The 25,296-nt window shown below is 47.6% G+C and overlaps 1 protein-coding gene across 1 annotated transcript in view; it reads right to left on the bottom strand.

The window, feature by feature from the left end:
• Positions 1–209: 209 nt before the first annotated feature.
• The window catches only part of IQSEC3 (IQ motif and Sec7 domain ArfGEF 3), a 103,900-nt gene continuing 78,813 nt past the window's right edge, over positions 210–25,296 (bottom strand). The window contains exons 5-14 of the mRNA XM_075051057.1: positions 23,284–23,445; positions 12,945–13,067; positions 12,122–12,288; positions 9,886–10,025; positions 8,892–9,017; positions 7,652–7,751; positions 5,389–5,550; positions 4,507–4,599; positions 3,804–3,847; positions 210–1,584 (exon numbers count right to left, since the gene is read on the bottom strand). Of these exons, the coding sequence (XP_074907158.1) occupies positions 1,147–1,584; positions 3,804–3,847; positions 4,507–4,599; positions 5,389–5,550; positions 7,652–7,751; positions 8,892–9,017; positions 9,886–10,025; positions 12,122–12,288; positions 12,945–13,067; positions 23,284–23,445 (1,555 nt within the window). The 3' untranslated portion in view covers positions 210–1,146. The remainder of the gene's footprint in view (positions 1,585–3,803; positions 3,848–4,506; positions 4,600–5,388; positions 5,551–7,651; positions 7,752–8,891; positions 9,018–9,885; positions 10,026–12,121; positions 12,289–12,944; positions 13,068–23,283; positions 23,446–25,296) is intronic.

Genomic DNA, 25,296 nt, shown 5'->3' with positions numbered 1-25,296 from the left:
TGGGTGGTCTCCAAAAAGCCCCTTCCCTCTAACACAGGAGGAAGAGCCAAGTGAAGGGAACATCCACCCCAGAAGGTATAACACTTGGCTTTGCTTTCAGAATATAAAAAAGCAGGTGGGCAGGAAACACAAAACCAGCTAGAAGGAGGAAAGCAGAGGTGGGTCTGTTTTATGCTAGAGAAGATAACCTTTGCACGTGCATGTGTGTGTCTGTGTTGAGGTGGGAGGGCACCTCTTGGTGCCGTCTCTTTGGAAAAGTACTCATCCATTCCAGGAAGATCCCTGGGCTTAATCCCTCCCTTCTGCTCCCTCAGAACTGCTTGGTGTTTCCTTTAGTAAGCATGCGTCATACATATGCTACCATACAGGTGTATTTACATGTCATGAGGTCTGCTAGGTCTCAGCAGAGGTCTCTGGTACAATGCTCCAATATAACAACAGAAAGAGTTTTGGTGTTCAGAGTGAGGCCATCTTTGTGTCGTACTGCAGCTCAGGACAGTCCCTCCTCCTCTCGAGCTCTCTTTCACTCGTGCACTTCTTTGCCTGGAACCGGCTGCTGCAAGGAGATAATATTTGAAAAGCGATGAGGAGAAAGCATGGCAAGTGGTACAAGTTCTCAGCTCCAGCTTAGCAGGCAGCAGCAGTAGTGGCAGGGGTAACTCCACCCCCGGGAGTGCCCCAAGGTTGGTCCTTGGCACGGGTAAGTCCATTTCTCTCTGAGGCTGGCAAAGTTTTGGGGTGGGTACAAACCTATGGCCAGGTAAATGCAAGGCAGGGAGGAGGTCAAGGAGTAGCAAACGGAAGACACAGTGCCTAGAAAGCAGCAGGTCATCAAGTCTTTCAGGAACAGGGAGCAAAGTGCTACATGGGGACGGCACGAGCACAGGAGGCCAGCTGGGCTGGCAGGGTGTGAGGATGCGTGAGCATGTAGGTTGGCAGTTTCTACAGATGGCTCCTCACAATTAGCATCATCTTGAGGGAGACAGGGTAAGAGTTAGGTCAGTCGGCTTTTTTTTTTTTTTCTTTTCTTCTTCTTTTACAAAAAAATAAATCACAAACTAGATCTCTGTAGGCAGAAAGGGTCCCCGGGAGGCGGTGGGGAAGGGAAGCGGGGAAGTCTGTGCTGTTTTGGTGCTGGTGGTGTGGCTACACGAGGCTGCGTGAGCCACTGGAGTACCTGCGCCTCTGAAGCAGGGAGCTAGGGGGGCAATACTGGTGGGGGTGGTTGTAGGGAGGTGGTGGAGGTGGGAGGGGAGGCTGATGGACCAGCTTCATGGGGGTCCCGGGGAGCCCACTGCCCACACTGCGCCAGGGGGTGGAGGTGCAGGAATCAGAGGTGACGTAGCGTGTCAGAGTCTGGTTGAGGGCCGGCTCCATTCGAGCGAGGCACGGCTTGTCCAAGACAATGACTTTGACAATCTGCTGGCACTGTACAAGTGTCCCCGCCGAGGCGGGGTGCGAGGGCACCAGTGCTGTCTCCAGCCGCTCCCGTGGCATGTTAAGACGCGTGCTGGGCTGCATTCCACTCTCGGGCCCCAGGGCGGAGTTGTGCTGGTACGTTTGAAGCCTGTTGTGAATTGACACCTAGTTTAGAAACAGCCAAAGAAGCATTAAATGTTACAAGACTTTTCCCATCTGCTGCTACTGGCTGCCCTGAACCCCCCCCACCAGTTGGCCTCACATGCATTAAATCCTCCCCCCCCAAAAAAAACCAGAACAGGCAGAACCCCAGGCTGCATAGCCCCCCCTCAATAGCCCCATCGTCCCCATCTAGGCCTAAGTGCCCCTGTCCTTTCCATCACATAAAAGGCGTCAGGGCCGGCGTTCCCAAATGCAGTGCAACTTTGATTATTCAAACGGCACAGGGAACGCAAATCAACCTAGGAGCGGAGGCATCCATGAATTCTCATGGTAACGAACAGACCTCAGAGGTCATGCCCTTGTCCCCACCAGCAAAAAGGAGAGGGGAACCAGACAGCAAGGTTTCAGATAATCGAGATTGTACGTTTCAGCAAAATGACAGTAGCTGAATCTGAGATAGAGAGAGACAGAGAGACTCAAGCCTTTCCCAGCTCCCTGCCTTTCTGAGTAGGAAGGTATACCACATGACTGGCTAATCTGTTTACAAAGGAAAAAGCAGAAATCTGACATACTCTAGCAAAAGGCAGCTCCCTCTGATCCATTTGATGGTTTGTCAGTGAAAGGAAATGATTTTCAAAAAAAGAAAAAAGAAAGAAAAAATGCCCGTCTAGCTCATACAATGATAAAAGAAATTCATGATGAAATGGCAGCAGATTAGATAATCTCAAAGAAATGGAAATGCTCCTCTGCTGGCAGAGTATTACTTGGGCAGCTGAGAGGGGGAAGGGAAGCAGGAGGTCATCAGGGTTCCCACAGAGATGCTGATAATGGAGTCAAATAAGGGAGCTCACTGAGTCCAGTTTGAAAAGGAGGAGCTGTCCTGGACTGGAGGTCCCTAGAGGGGAAATGCAGCAGGAAAATGGTGTTTCCTGATGGTGGATGAAGTTATAGTTCCTCCTGGCAAGGTCATGGGCTAATGGAGACCCCAAACCAGAGCAAAGCTGCCGGCTCAAAACAGAACGTCAGTCAAGTAACAAACCCTGGGTAGGAAACAAGTGCTTGCAGGTTGGCATGGCACTTCCAGCTAGGCTGTGGTACAGATGGGCAGATGGGACTGGGTCTGGCATGTTGGGCAGCAGTGCCAGCAACTGGGAAGGAAAAGCTGTGGAGTGGCCAAGTTTCCCACCATGCTGGAACAAGGATGACCTGCCTGTCCCTACTGAAGCATGGAGGTTGCTCAGACTCACTGCACAGCAGGACATAATATTGTGTCAATATTTATTCAGGCAGTGGAACATCCTATGGGAAAAACTGGTTGCTGGGCCATGAAGTGCTAATGACATTAGGATACATGGAAGCCATTCTCCACAAGGAAACACTCCTCCCAACAGGAGTAGGAAATTGGCTGGGAGAGACACCTTCCCCAGGAAGGGGGTGTCTGCAGGGAAATGGGGTGGTCTTCAGGGAAAAGAAGCAGCACCCACTCCCCACAGAGAAGCTGAACTCTTCAAGTAAATATACTATGACAAGAGGGGAAGGAACTACCCTGGAAAAGGGCAAATTCAGGACAATTGTCATATTCCAGACAGGGAGAGAGTAGGAAGTAGTAGATAAGATTTTCAGTGTGAAGATTGCATTTTCCTGTTTCCTCACAGGCAGTGGGAGTATGGGTGTCTGTGAAGAAACAGGCAACCCACTGGATGCTAGACATCCCTGCAAAGATAGACATACACAGGACAGCCAAGCTCCCTGCCTAGAAAGGTGAAGCTCTAGGGAAAGTCTCTGATATACAAAGGCCATGCTTAATCCCCTTCAAGGGGGGATGGAGAGACAGAGCTGCAGAGATTGTGCAGGAAAGCTGGGCTGTGGGGAATCTGCATGTGATGCTGCATGGAGTTAGCATGTCAGGGAAGTCTTTAGTGGGGTTCTCAGTCTCCCCATAAGCAGTGGGGTGGGTTAGTCTACAGCGTTTGGGAGCTTGGTCCATGAGGGATGTTACAGTTATAAAAACGGATTGAAAATGCTTTGAAGTTTAGTTTGGATTTGAAAGTTGTATTACCCGTCCTAGCAGTAACTTTTAATTGTATCTCTGGAAATTGGTAAAATTGTCAGTCTGGCTGGGGAGGCATTGATTAAAACCTGAGAAAAGAAACAACAGAGAATGTGAGAAGAGCTGAAGTGAGAGAGAATTACTTACCTCAGCTGCTCTGCACTCTACTTACCTCCACTGTGCTGTCTGAGACCTTCTCTCCCAAATCCTTCTTGCCTTTGAAATAAAATGAAAGGTCTCACTCATGAGGTCTGTACCTCTAGTCAAGAGCTGGCTCTCATACTGTGGACTGGAAAGCTAAAGGGAGGGGTGCAGGTCCAAGACTCTTGACTGCAAGAACTAATCCAGACCTTCTTCCAACCTGATGATAGCTGCTTAGTGGGGTAGGAGGAGGCCCCTTTGGGGTCCTGTCCTTAGGTCTTGAACTCAGTGCCATTCTCACACCTCAGTGAGTTGGTAGCCACTCACATCTGTGCTTGATTTTTGCTGGCATACAAGCCAAGGCATGAATGGACACAAAGCCTTTGATACAAAGAGGCTGGTCCAAAGTGTTGGTGAGGAGGCTGGAGGAAGTTAAAAGGGCAGTTACTGTGTTGCATCAGTTCAGGGAAGAAAAAGTGGGCCAGGTTTTCCAGCAGTTACCTATGCTTCATCAGTAACATCTCTTTGCTAGATGTTACAGCTACAGACTGCATAATGAGACTTTAATGGCTTTTCTAGGGTATTCGAAGAATGCATATGTTCTCATATTTCCAGTATTTGCCCAAGGATACAAAACCGAACATTTCTTTTTGCAGTTATTCTCACAGGAATCAATAAGAACGCATTTGCAAAGGCAGCACTGCTTGACCAAGGGAAGTTGGGTGTCCTCTTACCTGTTGGAGAGCCTTGCTTAGACTGCAGTTCCATCTGGGCTCCATTGGTCCTTAATGAGAGAGTCTTTGCCCCTTGTTGTTTCTCTAGCTCCCCTGCAAGATGGACAGACGGAAGTGAATGAGGAGAGGGACGGAGGGAGGGACACCAGCACGTTGAAGGAGCAATATGGGAAGTCAGCGAGGAGAATTAATGCAAGAAAATGACAAAAGAGTGTCAAGAAGGGAGGGAGAGAGGAACAGCCAAGAAAAAAACAGAAACTGGAGAGGACTTGACATATGGAGGAACTTGGATATCTCCACATGACCTTCTATGTATGACCTGCATTTATACAGGCTATTGCTGCACAGGAAGGAACCACTGATGCTGAGCTACTTTGGCTCATCAGTTTACACACAGAAAGGCCAGCAAAGGCTACATGGATATCTAATATGTGTAAGACAGGCCACAGAGGGTCACAGTACATACTGCTTGTCCCCTAGACATTCCTGCAGTGAAGGACAACTCTGCTAAGGCTACCAGACCTGTCTTGTACTTCCCAGCTATCTACAGATCATATTTGCATAGTCAAAGGAGTGTGGGATGGAGAAGAGTCTTCTGGGTCTGCCAGTCTAAGCTTCACTATTCCAGGCCACTGTATCATACACCCTGTTTCATAAACATCATAAGTAGTTAAGTTCTTCCATTTCTCCTGCTGGCAGGTGGTCACAGAGCCTGACTGCTTTTTCACCCTATTGGTGAACACAAGAACAATCCTGTCCAGACTTGTGCTACTCATCCTCTTTCCCCCTGTTCCTGAAGAACCCATTTCCTTTACCCTTTCTCCCTTGTAGACACATGCAGTGCGATGGCATTGGAGTGTGAATTGTATTAGAGGCCCTTACATTCAATTCGTATCTGTTCCAGCTCTGTCACTTCTGCTATTGACTCTTTCAGATCTTCCACAAACTTCTGCATTTCCTCAGCACCCAGAGCACAGAAGTGTAGTACTTGTTTCTTCTCTGAGCCTGAAACTGGAGTCACCAGGGTGATGCCATGGGGGTAATCTGTAAAGAAGATATGTCAACAAAATAAAGAGGCATTAGGCATTCATGCTGGAGTAGTTGGCCGCATTAGTACCTCTGCAGGACAGAGAGTATCCAACATGAGTCCAAAGGAATGGCATGCCTAGAGTTTGTCACACTGCAAACTGTGGGGACCTGCAGCATTGTAGCCCTCCAAGGGAACAGAATAGCCAAGCTGCAGCAGCAAGCCAAGTGCCACTGGCACCACAGCGCTGCCAAAACCAGAAAACTCTAGCTCTTAGTTACACTTAGTGCAACATTGGCTCTGGGAACCTGAGCACAGAGGTAGGACTGTAAAGCCCTTCTGCACCTGTGGAGGAGTAAACAGTATATATAGGAGGCCAGCATCACTTTTTCTCCTGTGGGAGATGCAGCAGGAGAGGTTGGCTCCTCGAGTCAAAGCCAGAACAGCCATTAACATCCACAGTGGCAGGACTTCTCCCCAGTCTCTATGTCCATCAGCAGAGAACATCGCAGGGGTGTTAGCACAGCATGGGTGGGGAGCTCATCGTGCTGTGCAGAGAGAACTACAAAGAGAAAGACGTAGGTTTGTAGGTCTCTGCTTAGTACTCCCCAACAGGCAAAACACACAGGAATGTAAATGAAAGGACATGCCCAGAGAGTGAAAATATCACAACAAAAGGCTTTGTGTTTTAAAGATCAGGTTGGGTGCAAGGGGGTGGTGGCTGGAGATTCAGCCAACAGAAGCAGGAGAACGAGAGCGTGCAGAGAACTTGCTACACTTGTGACTGGACTGTCTCTACCTTTTGCTCAATGGCCAGTGGTTTCAATCCCTTTTCTCCTTCCACCTCACTTTCCTCTACATTTAATTTCTCTCTTCCGCTGTCCTGCTTTCTATTCTCCTCCATTGCTCCTGCATCTGTCTGCCTTCCCCATCCACTTCCTTTATCAATCTTTACCAAACAAGTCAAAGGACCAACCTGCTATTTGCTGCCAGCCCTCAGCTCCCCTGTTTGTGTCCCAGGCCCCTTTTCCCACCCTGTGTCTGTCTCATCTGTTCAGATCACAAGCCTTTTAGGACATCTGCTTTTCTGTCTCTGCAGGGGATACACAACAGGATGCCTTTGCCAGAAGATCCTTGGGCACTCACAGGATAGTCACGATACCCCTGAAAGCTGATCCCAGCTCTGATGGTGCCTCCTGGGGATGCTCAGTTATGAATGACTCTTTTGTACATACAGGGATGTGAAAGCCTCTGCGTGCTGCAGAGGGTAGGGTATTGAGAGAGTGACTCCTGCTGCCAATAGGGTAGAGGGAGGATGTAAAAAACTTAGTATAGCCACAGTGCTGCTACAGTCATCCTTCCTTGCAGCATGTTCTGCAGGTGCTCACAAAAACCCCAGTGGGCATCAGCCATGCTTGCCTGGGACTGCTGTGCAGCCTCTCTGCCTGCGCCAGCAGGAAGCCTGCCTGTTTCTGGAACTCCTCCACCGCACAACCAGCCTCAATCATGACACATCATGGCTCTATTCCCAGACCATCAAGGTCAGGCTGGCTAGGGCTGGCCTCTTGCCATGCTTTGGTGGGTGCTGTTCCAAGGGCTCTGCTTCTGTCTTGGGAAGCTTTCAGCACAGCACAGCATGGCAGAGTGCAGGGAGGCAGCAGCAGCACCTGAGGCTTTATCAATGTCAAAGGTAGAGGTGGGAATTGTGACTTTGGGCATGAGGGGAGAGGGGCTAAAGCTGGCAGCAGCAGTTTTGTCAACAACGTTCTCCACCTACAGTTGGCTCCTCAGGGCTCAGTGAGATGTATCCAGGGATTGATTCCCTCATTCCTCCCCGCTAGTGCTCTCCCTGCCACCATGACAAGCCAGATCCTTCAATGAGCTTAAGTTCAGCCCTTCTGCAGGTGCTCAGACCTAGCAAGAGGTACAGGAGCCTCTTCTCATCACACTGTAACCGTACAGTGATCTCCTCAGCACCAAGCCTCAGTTTTCTCCCCTACACTTGTAACCCTGATGGAATCTCTCTTCTGATGCAAACTCACATTGGGTGACACAGCCCCCTCCCTCCTCCTTTTCCCTGCCAAACCCCTCCAGGCGACCAAGGAGCAATGAACTTACATTCATTCTCAAAGAGATGGAACTGCATCCCTAACAGGCCGACTGACTTGCAAAATGTGTACGTTGAGGAGCTTTTCTTCTTGGGACAAAGCTTGAGGATCTGTTGGAGGGAGAGATGCATCATTGTGCAGGGTGCTGCAGAACAGTGAGGCAAGAACAATGCAATCTGCTCAAAGCACAAAAGCTTTTTCCAAGCTCTGTTAATTGTACATGGGAGTAACTCTTGGTGACTGACAGGCTCTTTGCCCAGAAAGCTGCCTGGCATGCTGCACTTGTAACAACAATTCTGAAATTCTGTATGCATAGCCCTGGGGCCCGCTCAGCTCCCTGTCTCCCAGGGGTGCTGGCTTTTTGATGCCCACATTTCTGACTTTGCAATTCTCTTCACCGAGGGCCAGATCAAAAGGCAAAGGGAAGCCTGTCAGAAATACCTCAGAGCTGGGAACAAGAGTATATGTGAATGCTGTGCTGCCCTCACTCCCTCAGCACTAGTTCTTATAGATCTGATTTATCCCATGGAGTAGAAGGATAGCAAGGAGCAGATCCTCTCCCCAGGTTCACAACTGTACAAATGGGTGCAGAGGAATTGGTGGGGAAAGCCCTTGTCCTCTGCTCCTACAAAGGATTTGGTTTTAGCCTTACCTTTGCAACATCCACAGTTTCATTTTGCCATTAAATTCAGCAGAACTTCCATCTTGTTTGGCCTCCTCCCAGTCTCAGTGCATCTCTGCCTTCCCTTGTACCTGTCTGAACCCAGTTGCAAGGTTGCCAGGGCAGAACACTTTTAAAAGTGCTATACACATATGGGGCTCCAGTGAGTAATACCTACTCTCCTACAGCCTTTGCAATGTTAGAAGGCAGTGGTTTTAAAGTGTCTGGCAGGAAAGATTTAAAGTGCATGGGAGGCCACTGTCTATTATAGTACAAACAGACAAAGAAATGAACCTGCCTTTCATGAGATGAACCTCCCTGCTGGCAAAGGCATGAGAGAGAGCAATGACATTACTTGGATGACTGTAGGATGTGACAGTTTGTTTTTTCAAGGGTTAGAGGAGTTTTAGATTTGGTAGGTTTTTAACAGTGAAGGATCCAGAGCTGTGTCTTACAATGTTGATGGACCAGGAGATGGTCTGTCCTTAGAAGAGGGGGGAAATGGATGTTGTGGATTGGTTTTAGATTTCTATAAAGAAATCAGGGCAAGTTTTATCATTGCAGTGCCTAATTGCCAGAGCACACTCACCACCAGCAGGTCATTGAAGAGAAAAACTTCCCTCTGGTGAGCTGCCTGCTTCTGCACTTTGTTCACATCAGTCACTTCGTACAAGCGGCTGCAGCAGACCAGCCGGCGATGGGGCACGGACAGAACCTGCAGAAGACCGATAAGAGCATGCAGAGGCTGAGGGAGGTGCCACTGTGGGTCTCCCCCACACTCAGTCTGCACAGCCCTGCCCAGTGACTGTAGCACATGCCAATTCTGCCTGCTCTGCCCACTCAACTTGTCTCCTCACCACCACTCCTCACCATCACTTTTCGTCCTGGTGCAATAGCAGAGTGAGCTATGCCTCTGTGATCTGGACAAACCAGAGGAGTGGGACAGGCTATAGGCAACGCTCTTGCTCACACATCCTATCTTCATAAACCTCTGGCTTCCAATCACTGGGCGACTGCTCATCCTCTCTTATGCCACTGGACATCTGCAGGTTTCCTGGGCTTTGAGAAATTATTCTGCTCATTTTGGGTAAACAGTATATATGTTTTTGCATAACAGATTGGTTACTGCTAAAGAAGCTGTCTCTGCATTTGGGGGTCTCTTAACGCCAGCAATCCTTAAAGAACTCATTAGAGACAGATGGGTGAAATTGTTCTCTATCACTTTGCCTTCTGCTTCCTATGCCCTCACAAGTTCTGAAAGTTTGAAACACTGCAGAGCTATCACTGGAGCATTGGCAGGCAGGACCTGCATTGGCAGGCAGAACCTGCGATATGATTCTTGGGCAAACAATTACCGCACTAGATACTGTAAACTCTGGCCAAGATCCCCCAAAATTAGGAATGAATGAGATGATAGCAAGGAAGAAAGTGTTTGGAGAAAAAGGAGTGAATCCATCAAGACAAGCAAGGGAAGTATTACAGAAGAGGAGGAGGGGCATAGAGGAAAAAGGCTGAAAAGAGGGCAGTGAGGGAGGTGGGGGTGAGAGGGGTGAGTGGGTGGCAGCGGGGTTATGGGTGCTCACCGTTTTCATTCCAACTATGGACTTCTCCACTTTGGTGACATAAGTCACATGGTCCTCATTGGATTTTAGTTCTTTCTGCTGGATCCTCTCGTAGATCCCCACCACCAGCTCCCGTGGGATGTCAGCACCATCATCCACCCCTGCCGAACACAGAAAATGTTGGGCAGGCTAGGCAGGGAGAAAAAGAAAGGGAAGAACTGGGGTCCCTGATAGGCAACTACTGCCTCTGCATTGTGCAGTGCTGGGAAGGCTGAAGGGAAAAAGTAATGCTTTACTTTAGGCTGTCTTCTTTCTTGCTCTAACATACCTAATGCACCAGCAGAAGAGACTGACATTTCTGAGGCCAATGCAGAAGATTTCATTATTCCATTGCTCTGCATGGTGGCTCCTTTCCATGTGTTCCCTAAGGTTTTATAGCCACAATTTCATATTCATATATCTTGGGCCACTCAGCAGCAACCCCTGCATTGATTTCATATCATCAGAAGTGCTAGATGTGGAGGAGATCTATGATGGGATTCAGCTGCTCCTCCTGCCAATAGAAGTGTCAGCTATCCTGTTTGCTTGGTGGTCTCCTCCATTTTCCTTCTGTGATGTCTCCTAGGAGTAATACTTTCCTATTACTCTGTCTGCAATACCTCTGTCTTGGCCCTGTCCCATTCCTCTTTTACATCTTCTTAGATAACTCTCCAAATTTTGCTGTCTGACCCTTGCAGAGCCTGGCAGAAAAGTTTTGTTTCACCGTTCCCTAAGCCAAACACCACAAATTAAACTGCCAGTCTTTCCTCTTTCTTGAATTCCTTCAGTCATTTTATATTGATTTTCTCTGCTTTCCCTCCAGCTCCCTGGTCTGAGATGTACTACCCTGAGTGATGGAGGTGAGGAACTGCTGAGGCATGGAGAGGCATTGTCATCTCCTGGCTCCCTCATCCAAGTCCTTGCAAATGTAGCCTGAATACGCTGTCTTTTTTCAAACACAGGCTGGTGAAGCTACTGACCTGGGCACTGGCCTGCAGGTGAGTCTGGAATGAACTGTCTCCCCTTGTCTGTAATGGGGTGATATTCACTCACTCTAGTGAGTTGTGATGTGTTACACACTGGAGGTGAGTGATCCTCACGTTGGCTAAATTCATTGTGATGTGAACTGGCAGATTTTCAAGCAACTCTAAGTGTAAGTTAACATAAAAAAAACCTTTTGAGTTAGTTCTATCATCTGTAATACAAAAGGGGATGATGGCAGGTATCAGCCCCATTCAGTATCTCAGGAAATAACTTGAAAGAGGGCCTCAGTGTCACATTATACCAGTCTGAAGTGGATGACAAATTGGGGAAGGTGTGGGAGGCTGAGATGACACTTTCTCAACAGCAGTCAGGACAAAGAAACAAGTCAAAGGAACCCACAAAAGTTCAAAATCTAGACAGGGATTTACACTGGAAAAACTTTGAGGCAGCTTCATCTGAATTGCAGATGTTCAGTAAGAGACACTTGGAAGATGGCTGACCTTGGATGACCTTAGGAGTGAACATGGCTTGGAAATTAGACAAGGATTTGTCTAGACATGATGTCAAAAAGGCCAAACAATACCAAACTGCATTAGCAGATCTGAAAATAAGGAGGAGGCAGCGGCTCTATATATGAGTATGTTGTGACCACATCTGAAAAAGTGCTTTTAGCAACCTATTACCAAGATGGGAAGGACTGACCTTGAAAAACAGAAGAAAATTGATTTGGGGAACTGATGTATCAGAAATTGCAAAGAGGTAATGTATGCATGAACTCTGTCACACCTACAGTTACTATAAGTAATTGCAAGCAATTAAGAAGGGGAAGATTTAGCCTGAACAGAAGGAAAATGTGTTCATGTATTCAAAGCAGCAAGGAGGGGAAGGGCTTGTTTAGCACAATCCAGCAGGGTCTAAGAAGGATGGAGCTGAACAACAGGAAAATGTAACACAATGGATTGCTTCCAAGCAGCGAGATCTATTAAAAGATGAAACCATCTCTCAAGGAAAATGGTTGGTTTCTGAGAAGGCTGAACAAATTTCTGCAGAAGATAAAGCTTAAATTTTCCCCTTCCCCAGCATCCTAGAAGACACCTCAAAGGGCCCTCCACGTCTGGCTCACAGGGAGCAACAGCAGCCCTGGAGAAAGGCAGCTCCACTAGGTTTTTGCTGCCTTCACCTAGGCAGAATTTAGAGCAGAAAGAGGGCAAAAAAATCAAAGCAGGACCCTCACCTCTCAGATTGCGAATGAAGTCCTCCAGCATCATCTTCCTGTCAGGCTTGATGTTGGGGCTGTACATGTCCGTATTGAGGAGGATGATTGCAAAGGCCAAGATGAAGATGGTGTCCGGGTTGTGAAACTGCTGGACCACATCTGGGTTACACATGCAGTACCTCTGGCTGCAGCAGGAGGGATGCACACACTTAACACGGAACACAGGAGTCCTCTGCTCCAGGATGGCAATGGCTTCATCACAAGCGGATCTAATTCCTCCTTTAACTCCAACTCTCACACAAATGAGAAGGAACTGACTGCTCTCTGAAGGCAAATTTACCCACCAATGGCTGAAGTAGACCACTGAAACTTCAGCCTTCTTGTCCTCAAGAACCCAAAGAGCAAGTGAGACTAGAGGATTACTCAGGCTGGTGTCATTATGTAAAGGTAATATAGGAGGTGTCTACTCCAGCCTGCCTTCCTAAGGGCAAAGCACTCCTCTGGATGCACCAAAGGAGCAACCCAGCAGCCCTGCAATCCCCAGTGCTGCTCTTCCCGTGAGTCACCAATGAACAGGGAGTCCCTTGCTGGCAGACATGTCAGGACTGGCCTCACTCTGGCCCTTGGTACTCTTCATGCCACTGAACATCTGACGAGAACATGGCTCTGCCGCAGCAGTGGCACAGAGGACTCCGTGCTTCAGAAGCCCCACCATGATCACCTTCTTTGGAAGGGAGGTCCCTGGCCATTCACTCCATGGCTGCTGCATGTTTTCTGCCTTGGGTGTGTTCTCTGCTTCCACCTGGTTGCAGCAGCGGGGCTGCAGGGCTCATTCTCTTACCTGAAAGCCTCAATTAGCCGCTCGACCTTCTGCGCCTCCCCCTGCACACGGATGTGGGCCTGGAATTTCCGCAGGGCTTCATCCAGCTCCATGCCTGAGAAGTCCATCTCGTCCACCACGCAGCTGTGGGAGGGGGACACAGCCTTCATCAGCACCTCCCACTGTGGAGGACACCAGGCAGGCTCCTTCACTGTGGTGCCAAGGCTCAGTCCCCAAGGGAAACACCATGGGAGAGGCCCTGAGACATCACTACAGCTGCCCAGATTATACTTAAAATGGGCAGTAATTTCAGACAAGTGATTCCTGCATTCTACAGCAGATGAGCAATTCTTGTGCCTAACCATATATATATATATATGCATGTCTATGTATATACACCATGACATATATATACAGCATATCATACCATATACAGCATATATGTTTACATATACATATACAGAGAAAAAATATATATGTATTGATATTTATCTGTACCTATACAGATACAGATATCTAGACATCTATATTGACATAGATATTTAGACACATCTATCAAACCAATATCAATATAGATACAGATCCATCTATTTCTGCCTTTCCTATCATGTGGTAATCCTTCACATATTGTCCATTCCTCCCTCTCTCTCAGCATATCCACTTGTTCACTACCCGCTTATCCATCCTTCTCTTAGCTCTATTCACTGGGCTGTTCCTGCACTTGTCCTCTCCTCACCTTCCATTCTGCCCAATATACATCCCCATTCTTCGCCACTCTTCACTTCCACTCAACCACTGTAGCAACAACATGTCTTTAAAGACCAGAGCCAGCTCAGAGAAAATAGGAAATGGAAGCTGTTGCACAGAATTAACATTGCAACATCAGCTGGCTTGTAGCATCAAGGCTGGGTAAAACTCTGCCCATGCAGACAAACACCAGGAGTCCCCAACAATTCACTCTGTCCAAACCCCTATTCACTTTATACACTTCTACCCATTCCACACAATCACAATCTTTTCCATTTCCACCATACTTCAGTGCCATGCTTCCCTGTTATCTGCTGGAAATCCTTCACCTCATACATCTGGTATCACTTTTCCTTTCACAGTGGTGCATTGCACACTGGTAATTCATAGCCAATTTAGATACCCACAGAAGGGGATGCCACCTCTCTTGTTTCCTGCTGAAGCATTTTTAGCTTATAAAAGTCCTACTGTTAGTCTCCAAAACCTACTACTACAGTTCTTGCTGTCTGCATTAGTTAAATAATCTAGTTCTTCTTATTCTTACTGAATGCTATTTTGGTCATTTGTAATGACACCACCTTCCCCATGTGGCTTCGGCACATTTTGCTAGCATATTCCTACCTTTTGTGTCCAGGTCATTACTGCAAGCATTAATCACAAGACTAGACTCAGAAAACCGCTCATAACCTCCCTTAGGCCCAACTTCCCATTTCAGCAGAGTATGTAGGCACTAATGTTTGCATCAGCCAATTCTCTCCCCCATTTATGATTCCTCTGCTAATTTCTCCACTCTCAAGTAACAATTTCTCATGTCAAATGCTTTGTTGAAGTCTAGAATTACCTTCTGCATGTGCCTTGTCTAGAAAACCAGTTATTTTAACAAAGACAGACACCGAATTAATCTACTCTCCACTGGCTCTGGTATGTACCACTTACCTTCCTGTCTGGCATTATTCTTTCCCATAAATAAATTCTCAAAGCTGACATTCTATCTGACAGACCAAGAAATTCACAGGTGCCAAGATCCCATTTTCTTTAAGGCTTTCTTAAATACAAAGTTACTAATTTGCTCATCTTCAGTCACATGGCACCACCTTGACATTACAAGTATATTAAAAATTCAAGGACTTCATATTTATATACCTTGGATGCTAATTCTATCTCTCCCCTCACTTTTATTTCATCCTCTGTATTGTGTTTTGTTTGCTTTCTCATGTTGTAAAGGATAAACTGACCCCAAATTTAAGGTTAGGAGGAAATTTTCCCCAAGACAAGTTGTCTGGGACTGTATGAGGAAAATAGAGGGGGAGGGGATTAGCTCTCTTCTGGATCCTTCCATTTCCTAGGATTATCTGGAAATTTTACCAAACAAACCTCTGTTAATAAAGGGATGTGCTGCCATCAGTTTCTTCTTCTTCCTTTCTGTGATAAACTGGAGATGTGTCTGTTGGTATTTTCTACAGTGCTGCAGTTTGCTGTAGGCTGTTGGGAGGTGTTTTGTGAGCTAGGCTGTTGAATGCCATGTGCAGCCTTGCTAGAATAAAAATCTATTGCATGATGTCTCAAATGGGTGAGGGACAGGGTTCAAATGCTCAAAGACCTCTCTCCATTCCTCCATCCCCCTATTGATTCAAGAGTTGAGATATCATTGCTTAACTGGAGTGAATCCCACAGAATAACTTACCAAGAGCTCTGGCTGACCATAGTGTTCAGTACCTTCAAAGGTTGGAGTCGTTACAACCTCAACTAGGAAATGTGGGCTCTTTCCCTGCACAAACTCCATATAATCAAAATGTAGGAACAACTGGTGAGGAGCAAGGGCAGAGAATCAATGGGGCTGCTCTCATAGAAAATCTTACATGAAATCTTTTTTTTCCTCTCCAAGAGGTGGACTGCAGAAACACTCACAAATGGTTTCTGGCAACAGCAAAAACTTCCTCCACTGCCTCTTTCCTTTGTTATTTTTATTTTTCTCATACTTATACTCACATATCCCTTGCGTTGACATCAAGGCATTCTACTTCTTGGAATTTATCTTTGATAGTAAGAAAAGTTTTTCTCTGGTTGGTCATTACTGTGTTCACAGCTGCAACCACCTCTGCAGTTGGACTTCTGTTATTATTTTTTAATCCTTTCTAATGTGTGATGTTTCTCAGCACTGACCCCAGTGATTTTGCTGCTATTGTCTGCTTCCAGACATGTGAAAGCAGAGTCCTTGCACACACCAGTGAGACCTGCTGAGGTCACCCTAGTAACCCCAATCCACCAGCATTAAATCATGTATCTTTTGCTCCCTCCCTCATTGATCAATCCTTTCCCCTCCACACAGGCTGCTCTAACACATCCTCCCCTTTGTGTACAAATCTCAAATAATAAATTCAATGCCCTTGATACAGAAAGCATCAAGTCTTTATTAGCACAAGTAGGACAAGGCAGCTGTTTATAGCTCTTTTCAAACTCAAACAGGCATTGCTACATGAGTTATGCTCAGCTTCTCCTTTGAGAGTTTCTTTCACGGACTGACAGATGCAGGTTTACTTTGTAAATTCTAAGATGAACTAGATGAACTCCTAGGACTCCCTTCCATTTGTCTCTCAGCCCAAAGAAGGGTGCTCCCTGTCCTGCTTCCTGAGAAAAGTTGACCAGGCAGAAAGGACAGGTTAGGAAGAAAGTTTGACTCAAGCAAAGTCAGCCTGACCTTGCATTTGATTTATCTAACAAAGCCTGTGCCAAAGGTCTGAGGAATAGCTCCTAGAGGAGCCATGAGGTACGCTGCTACTTTCTGCTGCTAGACAGACAGAAAGAATGGCGGATCATAGCTGTCTGATATTTTTTGTGAGTAAATTTGACACAGCAAAGTCCATTCAAAGAGCCAAAGAGCTTTGTGCCATGGGGCTGCCATGTTCCTGCTCCTCTTCTAGGTGGCTACAAGTTTTGCTGTCTTGCCTGACCTCAGATTCCTGTACAGACTCCCATTAACTTTCCAAATGCACGGTGGTGCCTATGTCAGAGCTCCCCTGAAATGCAATGCAACTTTTCTTTGTGAAAACAGAGCAAGGAAGTCTTTTCTTTGCAAGGTAGAGACCCTGGAAGCTGACATAAGATACCTTGTCAAGTATACTGCAAAAAGTACATTGATCTCATCAGCCTGCAGAGCTGCAATGTGAAAGGCAGTGTAACCGCATGCATAAGGGGAGTGTCTCTCCCCAGAACTGGATTAGCCAATGTAAAGACAAAGGTTGAGCTGAGAGCGGAAGGCTCTCTGCATCCAAGGAATAAGCCAGCAGCTTATGTGCATGTGCCAAAACCAGTGCTGAGTTCATTTTTCCACAAACAGCAGAATGCCTGTGAGATGCCTATTCCAGGACCACCAGCATGTCTGAAGAATAATGAAGCAGGGGCAGAGTAATGACCTTATAAAAACTTCTCCTGTTTCAACTCCTTCCTTCTCACAGACTTGTACCTAGCCACTGAATTGAGCTTACAGTGCATCCAGAGATGCATTTAGCCCAGCACCCGCAGGGACAGGGCTTTGGATGTTTGGATCATGTTGCTGAAGTGAGCAGGAAAAGTGTGGACACCCTGCCTCATAAACAAGGTGGTGGACTTTGCAGGGTCTTGTGCCACCTGTACACTTGGTGGAGCTTGGTCTGTCCCGAGGCACTCGGCAGACAGGCACCTGACAACTACAAAGAATTGCATGCCAGCTGCCAGGACCAAAGGGTGGGCTCCTAGTTGGGTCATTTTGCTCTGCTATTACCTCTGTGGTGGCCATACTGCCTCCTAGGCTGCAGCGCATAGATGCCCCCAAAAGGGGGTGGACATAGTGGCATCAGAGCTGTGAGGATTTAGCACAGGGCTAAACATGGCAAAAAAGCCTTGTGGTGAAAGGGTTTAGTGAAGGCAAGAAGCAGCTGTATCGTGTGGGGCTGGGATCTGTTCACCCAAGCATAATGACCTATTTTCCAGCTTTTCCACTCAGGTGACAATGCAGCAGGAGCTGGGCTGCAACTAGAAGCATCTGTAATGAACCTGCAGCCCATGCTCAGGGAGGGAGCAAGGGGGGAGGCAGCCAGGTGGAAAGTTTAAAACCACAAGGCACAAAGATATTAATAAAAAACATCCCTCATCTCAGCTTCCCTAACCCTACAAGCTTTCTGAAGATGAACAAGGCTTAGGGTGGACTGCAGAGGAAGAGCTCAGCTCCCTGGGAGGAGGCTGCCCTGCACGTTAACTGAGGCTCACAGAAACAAGAGTGAGCAGGACTCACTGATTCCTTGCACCAGTGGGCACAGGCATGTGGCCCAATCCTGCCCTCTATGCTCTCCTTGTGCAAGGGTAGTCTCTACAATGGAGACCATGGCCCACACCAGTCTTCCCTTTCTGGGGGATGCTGCACTACATGTATTGCCTGTTTTTTTCTGGGGCTGAGTCATGCCTACTTGTCCTCCCAGGGTCGTTGGCAGGTCACATGGCTACTCACTTGGGCATCCACTCCTTCCTAAGCAAGAAATTGCCTAGTGTACCATGCCTTGCACCAGAGCTGCCTTGCAAGGTGGAGAGCTGTTCCCGCTCTAGGCACATTGGCCATGCAGGGGAGGGTTCTGTCCAGCCTTCATCTTCCCCTCCAAGGGACGCTGGGAACCCTTGTCCCCCAAGGGACAAAGGAAACCACTGTTTCCCTGGGCACCTAAGTAGGTTCAAGCTGCACCTTCAGTCTTTGCAAGCCTGTCATGGAGAAGCTGCTCTTGTTCACAAGTTTGATCTGTGCCACAGCTCTGCTTGCAGCAGGAGGTCAGAACTGCCTAACACATTCTTCCCTCTGTCCTGTTTCCATCACATCATTATCTGTTGCTCCACAGCACAAGCTGCAGCACTGTGCTGCTCAAACCCTCCTGTAATGCAAGACCCCTATTGATCTTCTGTAATGTCCTCAGTGAGAAGGCGAAAGGAGGCTAGTTTGGGCTAACCTGTCAAGTTCACTCTGCTAGTCCAGGAGGACACTTCTTTGAGAAACAGCCTCTTCACTGGGCTCCCTGCTCTGCACTTACACTCCTAAGAGCAGCTTTTCTCTCCCTGACTTCCCATGAGAGAAAGAGAAGACAATACACACTTGACAGACAGAAGAGCTGCTCACCCACAGGGACAGTGTGTCTAACAACAACTTACAGTCTAACACCAACCAGCCCCTGACTCAGCACAATGTCTCCTCTGCTTGAATCCCTGCCCCTTTCTCCTCTGGCAGCAAATGCACCCGGACAGCCACTTCTCCACTTCCAAGTCCTGTGACCTGAACACAAACTATCCAGTACCAGCAGCACAGCCAACTCCATTCATGGCATCACTCACATTATCTTGTTCATGAATGAACTGTAAATGGAAGCAATTCCTGAGTCAGAAACAGGTAGAGGGGAAGAATTAACTAAAAGGAAGGGACATATGAATGAAGGAGAACAAAAGCAACAAATAAACACAGAATGAAGAGTGCACAAAAAGAAATAAACAATACATCTGAGCATGTAATACAAAAGAAAGGAATGAAGAAAGGATGCAAGAATGATGATGTGTCTATGTGTCTCCTATAAAAATATGTGTTAATGCCTTGGGCCTGACTTTTTCAAAGTAACAAAATGATTTTTCTACAAAACTGCTCAGCACCAGATCAGTGTTTTAATGGCCCAGGCTACCTCTTTACTGTATTCCCTGGACTGGTAAACATTGAAACTCCTCAAGCTGGCTGCAGGGCAGGTTGTGGAAGCAGATTCCCAGCAGAAGAGGCTGGATCTTACTGTGGGGTGCTGGATCACTTTGAGTGGTTGTTACTATGGGATGCTCAAAATTGGTTACAGATGGGATTTATTCCATGTACCATAAAATGCCTAAAAGCTAGATGTCCAGCCTAGCACATTGAGAAAAACAATACTCTTGAGGCACCTGTGTCTCTCCATTGACTAAAGGAATTCATAAATTTATAGAAGACACTAAGCTTGGTGGTGGCTAACAATAGGTGAGATAAATCCTACTTTTAAAGATTGAAGCCTTTTCTGCAAGAGAAAATGACGTACTGAATCTCCCTAAACAGACAGGCCTGAGCAGTTTAGTGTTACCAAAGGATGTGGGCCAATTACAGTCAAATACTGTTGAAAATCCCCTGCTCTCTTCCTTTTTCTTCTGGCTAGCGTGTAACCTGGGCAGCTCTGCCCCACCTCCAAATGCACAAGGGAGGCTGACACTTTTGCAGATGTTTTAAAAGCTGTCCTATTATTTATTCATGCAGTTGGGTTAATTCAACCTGGCTGCAATAGAAACAATGCTTACAATACACAATTCTAACACAAGTTTTAACATCGAGCAAAAGCTAAACTAACACAGCAAGTGGCATCAATAATTGAAATTGCTTTCAGGAGGGAGAGGATGGGCCAGGAAGGCTCCAGGGCCAGGTCTGGGATGTGAAAGAGCAGACACATCTCCGCCTGCATACCGTCTTCCTCACTGCAGGTGGTGAGAGTCTGTCCAACAACTACTGCCTGCTCATGGCCATCCTGCCTGGGCATTTGAGCTTGCCAGGACTAGCAGTGCCTATTCTTCTGCGCTCTTGGGTCACAAAAATGACTGTGGCACTGGGCAAATTGTGCAGAAGCTACTGTAGGAGCTATCCTGCTCTCCAGGGTATACCATGTACCCTAACACTGGCTTGCTAGGTGTGTGTAGATGTGGGGACTGCGAGATAGCCCTTGCAGAGTCCATTCTCCGAACCTGTGCCCGTGTTCCCAAGCTATTTTGATTGGTGTTGGATCGAGAATGAGAACCAGACTAGGCCTTAGACAGCTCTAAAATGCCAAAAGGTCTTTGAGCTGCCTCTTGCTCCTACACAAACAGCTCAGAAGTTGTGACCAGCCCTTGAGCTATAGTGCACTGGAAAAGCCAGCATATTGTACTACACTGCCAGCCCTCTTCTTCCTGCAGCATGGACAGAAAAAATATCCAGGATGATAATCCTGGGCCACAATTTCTCCTGGCAATGCCTTGTTTCCATGTATTTCACACTGCTGGGTGTGCAGCCATTGCCCAGCCAGCTCTCACAAGCAGCTGATGAAACTTGCTTGCAAAACCCACTAACCATTGCTATCCCCAAGCGCAGAACTGACACAAGAGGAGAGTGAAAGTACCTGCAAACTGCACAGATACAACCAGCTGAATGTGTGTGTTTTTTTGTTCCTGTTTCAGAACATTTTGTGTATATTTTATGTTTACTTTTATCTTTGCCTTTAAGGAAGACGAATCAGCAATTTATTGTGGAGAGGGGATGGCAGCACAGATTGTTAGTGCAAGAACATCATCTGTTGCCTGGAGAGATCAGACACAGGTTTGAACCCGGAATTTAGACTCAGTTGCTCGATATATGTCCATGTACACACAATCCATGTCTAAGATATGTCCACGTACACATAGCTTCAACAGCTCAGTTCCCATCTTGAGCCTTGCTTTATATGTCTGTGAATAGGATGGCAGGGTCACTCCTTCATTGAACATTTGGAGCACTACATTGAGAGGTGCAGTGGAAACTGAGAGTAATCAGCATGATGGAGTAAGGCCACCTGCGTTAATGGCCCTCCTGCAACACGCAGAGACAAGACAGGCAACCACAACATAGCAGCTCCTGGGCATTGAAGCTGGGAGGCAGACACCAAGCTTTGCAATAGGGCCTGTTCCCAGGAGCTGCTGACACAGAGTTTGTAGTCACATGTGAGGCAGAAGAACATGCTCATTTGCAGGGATGATGCCAAATTTAGGACTATAAGGAAGTGCCAGCCTATTGCTATTGCAATATTTTCCTGTCTGTGTAGAGGCTAGGTTTGGACTTCAGCAGAGTATCTGTCAGGGGAAGCAGCCCACACATCGCTTGCTGAAGAAAAAGAGGCAATTACTTTTAATTGTATCTCTCCACATGAAGAGACTGGAGAGAACATGTGTCTTGTTGCTGGCCAAATCAATACCCATACAGTATATTAAAAAAAGAGCTGGACCAAAGGTCAGGTACCTGCAGCAATAAGCAGCAGCAAGTGCAGCAGGAATGAATTTTGAAATCTGGGCCCAGATTTGTCGCTTGAACTGGCATCCTCCAGTCTTTCCCTGTAGCAGAAGTGGTGTGTGTATTGGATTTAGGGTTTCTGTTTGGCTTGGTTCAAGAGAAAGCACTGCAAAATTCAAGGGATATAGAGAACATTTTGGAGAATGGGAGAATATAATAAAGGATCCAGTGCAAAGGACTTCCTGCCTAATGGAAAGGCAGCTCTCAGTAAGAACTGTGCTTCTGCCTAATAAAAGAAAGACCCAGCTGAGTGCTGGTCATCCCTTGAAATGGGCCTCTGAATGAGCTTGTTGCCCCCGACTACACAGGTCACATCACCCTGCATAGCAGCCCTCACATTAATGCCCTGGTGCAAACTCGCTCTGCTTTCACTCTAGTGGTTCTCAGGGTGGGAGAGGTGGTGTCCCCTGTTCCTGATGTCCCCTTTTTATCATACAGTGAGCTGCGCTTTCTCCTTTTCCCTCATCTGAAGTAGATCAGGACCAAACAGGAAACAAAGGCTCATCTCAGTTCCCCAGTCCTATCTTTGCAGAAAGCCTGTCATCTTGGACAACGCTCAGAACAACAGGTAAGATGCTTTTCTTCCCAACACTCCAGACCCTGCTCCTGAGATGCTGGGGGCTGACAAGTTAGCAATGGTTACAATGTGGAAGGCAAAGCAACAGGCAGGCACTGAGGTAGTATAGGTACATTCACAGGATTTTGCAGCCCAAACTGCAAGACTTAAAAGAGAAGAGAGGTGTTTGCTGAGAGATACATAGCTTGTGTGACCAGGAGAGGGTCATGGTGAGAGAATTCAAGGGAGCAATCCAGCAAAGGCAGCCACTGAACAGAAGCAGGGAGGAAACCTGAGATCTTGTTCAGAAAAGGGGCAGCTCAGCCCATTGAAGTTTTTGGAGTGGGGATGTTCCTCAGTGCTCTGTGACTGCAGTGGTAACGATAAACCTTTAGTAGCATGCTTCCTCATGCAGGCCTCTTCATTACCACAAACAGGACCAACTCGCCTCTTATTATCCCCACAGTGCAGTTGGACAAACTGAAAAGGCCACCCATCTCAAAACTGGACAGAAAGAGAACCAGGTGTGGAGACAGGATTCACTGCTCCCTGCTGGTCTTGCAGCAAGGAACAGCTATTTTTCCTCCTCTGCTTCTTTTAGTACTTCCCAGAAAGCATCAGAGGTGCTTTATCTGGATGGGGCAAGACCCCAGTCACAGAGTTTCCCAGCCACAAAACCTCCCAGCATCACTAGTTCTACCACCCGATGGTGCTGAGCTCCTGCTAGATGATCACAGGCCCTCTGAGGAGAGACTGAAATGAAAGGGCTGCTGACATTAAGGGGGAAACACATTGCTGGGAAGTGTACTGAGAGGTGCCAGGTAGGGAGTGGGAACGGTGAAGTTCCTGCAGAGCGCGGATGGGGGGGCATGGAGGACGGGGTGCTTGCTGGTGCAGTCAGGGGCAGAGAGGGCTGGCAACCTTTTTACAGAGCAGGGAGGAGGGGAAGAGGTTTCCACACTTACTCCAGCACGTCCCTGTTGAACTGCTTCTTGCTGTTGCCCAGGAACTCCCCGATCATCTGGCGGCTGAGGCCCTTCCGCTGGAGCAGGAAGTGTGCCACCCCGATGGGGGTGTCTGGGATGAAGCCTCGGGAGATCAGGAACTGGATCCCTTTGTCTGGGTTTCTGAAAGGGAAGGACAGAGACACGGTGAGTTTGCATGATCTCTCTGAGGCATTATTGCCTCTGTCCCACCTCATGGCTTGCAGCAATGCAGCCCTTGGTATGTGCATGGGCTCCTATGAGTTCATGTGTGCAGTAGGGATGGGACTGGTGAGGGCCAGGAAAAGCGACTTGGAGGAGTCCCCCCCAGTTGCCACTGAGGACAAAAGGATGGCGTGGGACCTGCCGTGTCACTTGCAGCACCTGCTGTCACCTGGCGATCACGAGTGCCATCCCACTGCCGCAAAGGACCCTGCTGCACCATAACAGCCCCACCAGTGACTCTCTTCTGCCATCCCTCTGCTCCAGGGTCAAAGGCTTTTGTATCCTCCCTGCCCCAGCTTGGTTTGTTTAGTGTCCCTGTGAGGACACGATTAGACTGTGTGTCCCACACAGACAGCACAGGAAATATTAGTATGTCCAGCTGCTCCAAATGCAACCCACAGAGACCTGTCCCCAAGGACCGGCGGTGAGAGCTGGGCATGTGGCCCTTTGCTTTAGGGGAGCTGGGGTTGCACCCTCTGTAGGGCAGACAAAGGCAATGGGAAAAAGAGACTTAGGAGACATTGCTGCCACAGTCTATGGGCAAATGAGGCTCAAGACACAAAGGGGGATAACCAAAGGTGGGCACTTTTTCTGTGAAAAAAATAGTTCTCTTTTTCACACATTTTTAGTGCTCAGTGTTGAGTGACACTTTCTACCTTCCTCACCTGAGCCTAGTGCTGGCTGCCTGAACAGAAATCCCATGCTCAGACTTGCCTATCTCTTTCTCCGCTTTCCCCACCCTTAGCTGTGTTGTTCTTCCCTCCTCTGCTGATTTAACTCCTCAGGCAGAAATCTTTGTGTGTGGGTGGATGAGAGCACACACCTGGAGAATGCCTTGTCAGAGCTGGGAGAGCTGCGTGCAGCTCCCAGACGGAGGGTTTTTCTCCCTCTGTGGCTGTGAGTGCCTCTCTGAGAACAGGTCTGGTGCTGAGTGGGCCTGACTGCCTGGTTGTGGGAGTGATTTTCTGCTTGTTAGTGTGCCAGCGTCTGTGCCCACATACGCAGCTCTTGGGGATAGCGCATGTCTCAACAAGCACACGTTTGTGTGTGTCCATGTCCTGTACATGCAGATTTCTCTTGCACCATACATGCTCATCAGAGCCCATGTGTCTGTGTATTTTGGCTTTCTCCTCATGTCTCTTATAAGCACATATGCTTCTATGTATCCTGGGAGCGGCTGTGAGCCCATGTGGTGACAGGAATGAGTGTGTGTATGTGTATTGTGCAGGAGGTTTTCTTTCTATATTTCAGTCTGCCCCACTGAAGGGTGTCTGTCATGATGCACTCTTGCTGAAAGGAATTAGTGCAGTGCCAGGAAGATTTCCACATTCCTTTGGTTCTCTGAGCTGGTGAGAGGGGAGAGGTAAGAGGGTAGTTTCTTCATGAAAGGATGTCATGCTTCCATCATTAACCCAAATTCAGAGATCTTTGTCAAAGCTCAAGGAGTGAATTTGCTCAGGCAGTTTCCTGGGGTGAGGAAAAGATAGGATGAGATTTCAGAGCACGTGAATGCATGATATGCACAGGCACAGACTGTGACACTGTCAGCTGGTGAAGGATGTGGGTGAGCAACATATGTCTAGCTATAAGGGGATCAGCATTCAGGAGAACGGCCTGCTCCTTACAGGGCCCTCATGGGTATACAAAAAGTAGATAGGCTTGAAACAGTTCTGCTTACTCTGTAATGTCACAAAGAAAATATCCTGGCCAGTGTGGCATCCCTGGAGAGAGTGGCTGGGAGAACAAGTCAGCCCATGAAATTTATGAACT

The sequence above is a fragment of the Buteo buteo genome, chromosome 19 (genome assembly GCF_964188355.1).
Source record: "Buteo buteo chromosome 19, bButBut1.hap1.1, whole genome shotgun sequence".
Lineage (NCBI taxonomy): Eukaryota > Metazoa > Chordata > Aves > Accipitriformes > Accipitridae > Buteo > Buteo buteo.
This window is presented reverse-complemented; position numbering and strand designations above follow the sequence as displayed.